Genomic DNA, 8,084 nt, shown 5'->3' with positions numbered 1-8,084 from the left:
GCGCCACCCTCTTTCACTCCTCCATCTTTAAAGTCCAATTACCTAAGAACTTTGATAAGTCAACAGACATGAGTTATGATGGTACCAAATACTCACAAGAGCACATCACGACCTTCGAGGCATGAATGAACCTGGAGGGTGTGGGAGATGCGATCAAGTGCCGGGCATTTTCCATAACCCTTGCAGGGCCGGTGATCCATTGGTTCAATTCCTTCCCACAAGGTTCTATAACCATCTTCTTGGATATTTCTTTGAAGTTTCTAACCCAATTCACCACTCACATCGCCAAGGTAAAGCACTCGATCAACCTCTTGGGGATAACACAATGGGTTAGCCAGCCCATGAGACAGTACCTGGACTATTTCAACGATAAGTGCTTAGAGATTGATGGCTTCATAGACTCCGCGGCTAGCTTGTGCCTCACTAACGGCTTAGTGAATGAGGATTTTCAAAAACATTTAACCACCAAGCCTGTTTGGACAATGCAAGAGATATAATGCATGGCAAGAGAGTGCATAAACAACGAGGAGGTTAGCCAGGTGGTAGCCACCAATAAACAACAGCTAGCCACCCAACACCTCCCCCCTTCCCGGTCTGGCTGACAACCCGAAGAAGTTGAGGGATGCTCCAAGAGAGATGGCGTAAGGGAGGCCATTTAAACTTTTTCCCCAGATAGAAAAATTCACGAATTATACCCCCTCTGACCGCCTTGATCGTGGAATTCTTCCAATAGATTGGGAATAGAGGCATTCTGCCCAAATCAAGGCAATTGAAAAATTGAACCGAAGGAAACAAAAACCTATATTGTGACTACCACAAGGGTTCAAACACAAGACACAAGATTGCTTCGATCTGAAGGATGTATTGGAAGAAGCTATCCGAGAAAGAAATCTCAGTGAGTTTTTGCGGGTCATCCGAGAACCATGGTTGACGTGTCAAGTCGAAGCAAGACCCTCCGGAGAACCCGGATACAACTCCAACAGTAGTAGTGAACGTGGTGGTCGGCAAGAATGCCCCACCAAAGTCGAAGTCCGCAACAAAGAAAGATGCCGAGATGCTTGCTGTGGCAACGGGGGAGAGACTTTCCCTTAGAGAGCTCCTTGAAATATCATTTGGCCCCAGAAACCGGTGGTGCGACGATCTCCCGAAGGACCCACCAATGGTGGTTATGGCGAGAATCGGGATGGCTTTGATCAAGCAAATCTTAGTTGACACAGAACAGATTTAAACATCATATTCTGAAACGTGTTTGACGCCCTGGGTTAAAGGAAAGTGATCTCAAGGACTACCACCACAGAGTCGTGGGGCTAGGTGATAACTACATCAAGCCGGACGAATCCATCGTCTTGCCGATCTGTATTGGTTCCGGGGCAAGTAGGAAGTCTGCAATGACTGAGTTCGTAGTCATGAAGGTTTCCACGGCGTATAACATCATCCTTAAAAGGAGAACCATCAACGACATACTAGCAAGCACGAAATTCTTAACAATGAAGTTTGTGACGGACAATGGGTCAGTGAGAACGATCCTAGGAGATCTGGAGATGGTCGTTGTTTGTGATAATGTCAGCATGTCCCCACGAAAGAGGTCCAAGAAAGCAGTTAGCATGTTCTTGGCAGACCTGGACACAAGGATCGACGAACACCCGAGGCCTGAATCCCAAGGTGACCTGGAAAAATTCCAGGTAGGGAAGAGAGAAGACAAGTTCACATTTGTAAATCGCAACCTACCCGACAAGCTGAAATGACCTCTGATCGAAGCCATCCAAGCTAACGGAGACCTGTTCGCCTGGACTCTAGCCGATATGCCGGGAATAGACTTGGAGTTCATGTCCCACCGATTGGTTGTAAAACCAGAAGCAAAGCCCGTCACGTAGAGGAAGAGAAAGATGTCCTCGAAAAGAGCAAACTAGGTGGCCAAGCAAACAGCTAGTTTGTTGGAAGCCAATTTCATCAAGGAGTTAAACTACTCTACATAACTTTTAAATGTGGTTCTCGTGAAGAAGGCGAACAGAAAATGAAAAATGTGTGTGGATTACTGAGATAAATATATAGTAAACTACAAATGTAAATATACAAATATATACTAACTGATTTGATAATTGATTTTTGATGCGCACGTACATTAGGTTACGTTATCGGAATTATGTGCTTATTTGGGTGAGCTTCTAAGAAAAAATATTTTTTTTTCGAGTTATTTTTTTTAAAAGATCTTTTAGAAAAATAAAAATAATTTTATATTTGGATATCTCATGTAAAAAAAATTTTTATCTATCAATTATTTATGTGTAGATACAATAATTTTTTATTTTTTTAGTATTTTTATTTTTATTCATAAAAATTTATCAAACACATTAAAAAATAAAAAAATCATCTTTTTATTGAAAAAAAATATTTTTTTATTAACTAATAATGTTCCCAAACAAGCATTATTTTTTGTATATGGAGCAATTGGATTGCCAATCCCAAAAAAGCTCGAATGAAACTCCAGTTGACAGATTAGTCCTCCGAACTAGAGGATACATTGGAAAACCAAAAATCACATCAATGATTTGAATCTTTTTATTTTGTTACAAAACAGGGCTTTTGCCCGGAAGAGATCAGGAGAAAAAAGAAAGAAGGCCGGGGCCGCAGTATGTTCAGCCATGGCGAGGCAAAGAATCCCCTCAGACTTCGCGGAGCAGCTAGTTGCACCATGGTTCATGGTGAAAAACTGAACGGATCGGCAAAGAAAGGTTGACGAGCTTTCCATGCTACACTGATGAGAGACATTGCAGATACGAAGATAGCTATCAAATTTTCACTTCGATTCAACATTTTCAGTTGCTGTTTAATATTTACTCTATCCAACATCTAAATTACAGATACAAAATACAAAATCCAGGAAGCGAGATTTCATTTTAGACAGTGGGAACAGTAAACGACCAGTATCCACAATTTCTCTGCTGAAACCTAGTGTTGTAAGTTGTAACTTGCAACTGTGAAGGTCATGCGTGTCACCAAGGAACTATACTGTATCAAAAGTATTTAATAACCAACAATGGCCATTCATAAATCATAATCTTTGCTTCAACAAACTAAACTACATTTTCGGTTTTTGCTGTCTGCAGTTGTCTCCTGACTAATGCAGTATAGACACCATTCTTGCTGAGAAGCTCATCGTGCGTGCCACTCTCAACTACTTGGCCATCCGAGATAACCGCTACAGTATCGGCAGTTTTGACAGTTGATAATCTATGAGCAATGACTAGAACAGTTCTTCCCTTCATTAGAGAATCCATGGCATCCTACAACATATGGACCACAAAATTAGCGAATGGCAAATACAAGCCAAATTTTATATGCTACATGATGTCAACTCACTACTCACCTGCACTAGGTACTCGCTTTCGGCATCCAGGGCACTGGTGGCTTCATCCAGGAGGAGAATTTTTGGATCCATGAGCAGGGCTCTAGCAATCGCAATTCTCTGTTTCTGCCCTCCCGAAAGCCGTACCCCACGCTCTCCAACAAAGGTCTTGTATTTCTCTGGGAACTTTGATATAAATTCATGTGCATTGGCCATTTTCTGCATTCAAATCCATACAAATGGTGAATTAACTAGAGTTGGGAGAAAATGAGAGATGAGTTTCATTGGTGAAAGAAAGTAAATATTACAGCCGCATTTTCTATGTCAACTTCGTCGACTTTGCCGTCAAAACCATAGGCTATGTTCTCCTCTATGGAACAGTTGAACAATGTAGGCTCCTGACTCACTATACTGATCTGCAAAATTACAAGCAGACATCGTTAAACTCAGAAATTAGACTTCAGAGTGTTCAACCTTTCTTTTGCTAACACGGGCATATTAACACTTAGAATAAGTCTGCAATGTAATAGGTGAGTTCATGAGGCACAATATATAAATTAATAAATAGCACTTCATCTTGATTTCCTCAGGAATATTTCAAGATCTCCTCAGAATCTAATATGTTCAAAATACTATAAAGCCTTAAACTATAATACACTAACTTAAAATGAGTTAAACAGTTGTTATTGAAACATTATAATATTCGTGTAACTAATTTTAAGCAGCAAAAACCATAAGTTTATGATTGAGATACCTTTCTGTGCAAATGCTTGTGAGATATTTCTACCAGAGGAACCCCATTCAGCAAAATCTTTCCTTTGCTTGGGTCATAAAATCTTTCAATCAAGTTAGCTATTGTTGTCTGCACAAAAAAGACATAAGTTCATGTTGAATAAGAAGTTTGTCGAATAATAAACAGCAGAAAATCAAACAAAGGAACAAAGAAAAATCATGGAGAAAATGTGGACGATACCTTCCCGCCACCACTTGGACCAACAAGAGCAACTTTTGAGCCAGGCAGCAGTTTAATTGTAATGCCCTATTGATGAAAATGTACTTTTTAGTAATTGTAGCCTCGAATTTGTATTATATACGTAACAGCAGAACAGTAACTTAGAAGGAAACTGATACCTTGAGCACCATGTGATTAGGGCGCGATGGATAGGAAAACCATACATCATCGAGTTCCACTTCCCCATCTTGATCACTACAATATAATGTTCATTTGTTGTCATAAATAAGTTTGGTATAGTTAATTAATGAAAATTATTCTGCAATTCACACTTCTAATGACAGAGGTGAAATTGACTTTTGTACTCTCGCCCTATGTAAGGTTTTCATCAATAAATTTCCACTTCACTGTAACACTGGCTGTCTTTGGTTTTGGGGTACAAAGTGAGTGGTAAATTTTCAAGGATGAACTTCAACCAACATTGGAAATGTAGGCTTTGAATACATAATTGGAACACTGTAAATTCTGTGGTACAGGAATCTACACCTTGAACCCTAGGATGAGACACAATAGATTAGGGGTATTTCAGGATCTTAATATGCCAAAATAGGCAAAAGAGAAGGGGAACTATCTGAAAATAACATTTATAGATATATTTTACAAAATCTATGTTTACTGACCCAAGAGGACATTTATTTCCTGGCTTAGGCATTGACGACTCACGATCCAAAAGTTGAAATACCCTTCGGCTAGCACCTGCAGCTTTCATAACTACTGTATACAATCCCGACAAGCCAGATATAGAAGATCCCACTGCAAGGAAAAATAACCGAGTCAGCATATATACTACGCCACAGTTCAAACACAACAGATCAAACTGGAATCTGATCAACTATAACAATCCTGCATCATACATACTTTCAACTGTTAAGGTTCTATAGAAATCATTTAATGTAAAATTGCAGAATAGAATGAGGAACTTACCTGAGAGACTATAAAGAATGAAAGACGTGAGATCACCCGAGGTCATGTGACCCTTGATTGTCAAGCTAGCTCCATATATAACTACTACGATAACAGAAAGTGTGGACGCTGCATTAAGGCCTCCAGAAAAGAGTCCAACGACTTTCTGTAACATCAAGTGGATAAGGTTAAAATGCATAGGCAAACAAATTAGTTTACAAAGTAGCATATAGATCAAACCAGAAAGGACTAACTCACAGCTTGCTTAAGGCCCAGGCTGAGTGTCTCACTAACTTTCTCAGAGTAGCGTGAAATTTCATAATCTTCTTGGGCAAAAGATCTTACTGTTCTTATGGCACCAAATGATTCCTAAGCAACATGCAAAATTAAGATTAGATTGGAAATGAATATCATCTCCTAATGTTGGTTTGGTGGAAAAGGAATACCTCAGCAATTGAAGATGCTACTGCAGCTGCAGCTTGAGTTTTGTGAGATAGTTCACGCAGGAAACGCCCAAATTTACGGACAGCAACAGAAATTACAGGCACAACAGCCAAAGCCAACACTAGAAGATATTGAGGGAAGAGAGAGAAGTTAGGATTTGAACAATGGAATAAATGTGTGTCTATAGTTTATGAAATAAACCTTCACTCTTCAACTACTCACATGTTAACTTCCAAGATGTTGCAAACATGAAGCTGAGACCCATAAGTGCTGTTGCTAGGTTCCTCATGGCCTCAGAAAGATTGGTAGTTGCGGCATTCTTTATGATCTGTGTATCTTCCGACAACCTACTTAAGAGTTCTCCCGTTCGAGTAACATCGAAGAAAGCAATCTCCTGAAAAATCGTGATTCCATAATAAACAAAAGCTTTCATTGAGCAGCAAGGGCAGTTACAATCTGCAAGTTTGAAAATTCCTACTCTCCAATTCATTGGACCAAAAATAACACAACGCAAGAGTCATTGCAACAATATTATTTTACCTGGTTTACAAGGTGACTGAACAAATCCTTTCTTAGCCGTGCGACAACTCTTTCACTAGCAGAAGAAAATAGCCAAGCCCGAAGTGCTGTGCAAATTGAACTGAAAATCCAGGAAAACTCGGTGAACCACGTGGGGATACAGAAAATCCACACAACGGATCACAAAACATAACTACATTCAGATTATAAAAAAAATGACCAGTGCAAGAGTAATCAGGCAAGGTTCATACCCAAGAAACACAATTAGAAAGATCTCTATAATGGTGTTCTTGACAGCATTTAAAGCCGCATCTCTCTGCTCTTGAGTTCTTAGATCTCCTGACACAATGTCAATTATCTTGCCACCATATTTTTGCTACAGCAGGAAATTCCATGTTCATTAGGAAACATGCTGGAAAAACTGTGTGCGCGCACGCAGGAAATAGAGGGAGTAAATGATCATACAACTAAGATACTTGATGTGGCCGCAATCAACAAAGCCCCTGTACCAATCACCAAATTTCCAGCCTCTGGTTTTGCCTGAAATTAATTAATTATAGAATTAAATGATCACAAAAATATGGCAGCAATTCATCCAAATAAACACCAGCACCAACCACTTACAAGTGAAAACACTCTGAAGAATCCCACATTCGCTGCCTGACAATTTAATTCATATAGTTAGCAATTGTACACATAAAATCATGATCAAAGAGATTCTAAGGGTGTATAGACAACCGGCACTCCGTCACCGTGCTCAAGGTCTGAGACTTGGTCCTCTGAAGCTCCATCCCTCTTTCCCCTTCCCTATACAAAATCAATAGAATACAATGCTAAAATGCAGTTCCAGAAATAGGTCTAGAATCCTTATTCTTTTATGCAGTTCTTTGGTGTAAATAAAGCATAACCATTATGAACAATTAGGAAGTTAATTTAACAGTTCCATTAAAACGATTGTCAAGAAAACACGCATGTCTCAATAGGTTTAGGAGGAAGCCATAGCAAAAGTCAACAAGCCAACATTTTGAAGCGAAAATTTTTCAAACTATGAAGACTGTGATTTGATGGATTTCAAAAATCAATTTTCATTTCTCAATTCTATGTAACTCTAGCATCAGATTTTCGAAATAGAAACAGCTCATTAAACGCACTCTTTCACTCAAAATAATAACACTAACATTACGTAACAAATAAATCTGAACTAAATAAAAACATAGTAATATTCTTATCCAGAGTGAAAGGAACAATCATATTTTTAGAGCTGCAAAATTGTTGGAGCTGAAAAGTAAAAAGGTAAGCATACACAAGAATGGCAGAGTGACTGAGACTGTGAAAAAAAAAATATTAAAAATAAGAGAAAATATTGTGACTTACGCCGCGCTCAGCTTCCAAGAGAGGAGCTCTTTCACCTCTTAAACCGTTCATCTCTCTCTCTCTCTCTCTCTCTCTCTCCAATTTCTAATTTCTAGTTGTAATAGGAAGAATGCTACACTTACACGTTACTAGTAATCTCTTATGCTCCTATCGCCACTCCAACTTATAGATTCTCCCCTAGAAACTAATTAATATCCCCAATATTGTTAACACTGTTAATTAATAAAAACAATTGACGTACTATTTATATTGAGTTGGTCATTTAAAAATATATAAAAAAATTAAATTAATTAATGTATTGCTAAAGATGTAGGACTACTTAATAATGAAGTTATTATTGTTGGTCAAAGATTTCAGTTCAGAAAATTGCCCAGGAAATGAATGTGGTCCAATATCACCCAACTAGAAGGGGTGGCCGAAATTAAACAATCACTGTGAAGTACTAACTGCTCATTTTCCATCTATCAATTCAATAGGGCCATTTTT

The 8,084-nt window shown here is 38.7% G+C and overlaps 1 protein-coding gene across 1 annotated transcript; it reads right to left on the bottom strand.

The window, feature by feature from the left end:
* Positions 1-2,778: 2,778 nt before the first annotated feature.
* LOC107468795 (ABC transporter B family member 25) lies at positions 2,779-7,824 on the bottom strand. The gene is made up of 17 exons (XM_016088157.3): positions 7,599-7,824; positions 6,963-7,031; positions 6,849-6,884; positions 6,690-6,764; positions 6,476-6,600; positions 6,246-6,345; positions 5,928-6,099; positions 5,708-5,826; positions 5,520-5,630; positions 5,283-5,427; positions 4,979-5,111; positions 4,478-4,553; positions 4,320-4,385; positions 4,101-4,208; positions 3,655-3,762; positions 3,368-3,565; positions 2,779-3,284 (listed from the first exon to the last, which is right to left on the bottom strand). The coding sequence occupies exons 1-17, from the start codon at positions 7,647-7,649 to the stop codon at positions 3,075-3,077; spliced, it is 1,902 nt and encodes a 633-aa protein (XP_015943643.1). The 5' UTR covers positions 7,650-7,824; the 3' UTR covers positions 2,779-3,074.
* Positions 7,825-8,084: the final 260 nt, after the last annotated feature.

This window comes from Arachis duranensis, chromosome 1 (genome assembly GCF_000817695.3).
Source record: "Arachis duranensis cultivar V14167 chromosome 1, aradu.V14167.gnm2.J7QH, whole genome shotgun sequence".
Taxonomy (NCBI): Eukaryota; Viridiplantae; Streptophyta; class Magnoliopsida; order Fabales; family Fabaceae; genus Arachis; species Arachis duranensis.
The sequence above is the reverse complement of the archived record's forward strand: the minus strand, read 5'-3'. Positions and strand labels throughout refer to the sequence as shown.

Bases quoted from the DNA above. Each gene is read 5' to 3' on its own strand.
- LOC107468795 (XM_016088157.3), bottom strand. From the start codon at position 7,649: ATGAACGGTTTAAGAGGTGAAAGAGCTCCTCTCTTGGAAGCTGAGCGC. The intron at 5,827-5,927 runs GTGAGTAGTTGA...AATATCTTCTAG, and splicing joins AACATCTTGGAAGTTAACAT to TGTTGGCTTTGGCTGTTGTG. The intron at 5,631-5,707 runs GTATTCCTTTTC...CATGTTGCTTAG, and splicing joins TAGCATCTTCAATTGCTGAG to GAATCATTTGGTGCCATAAG.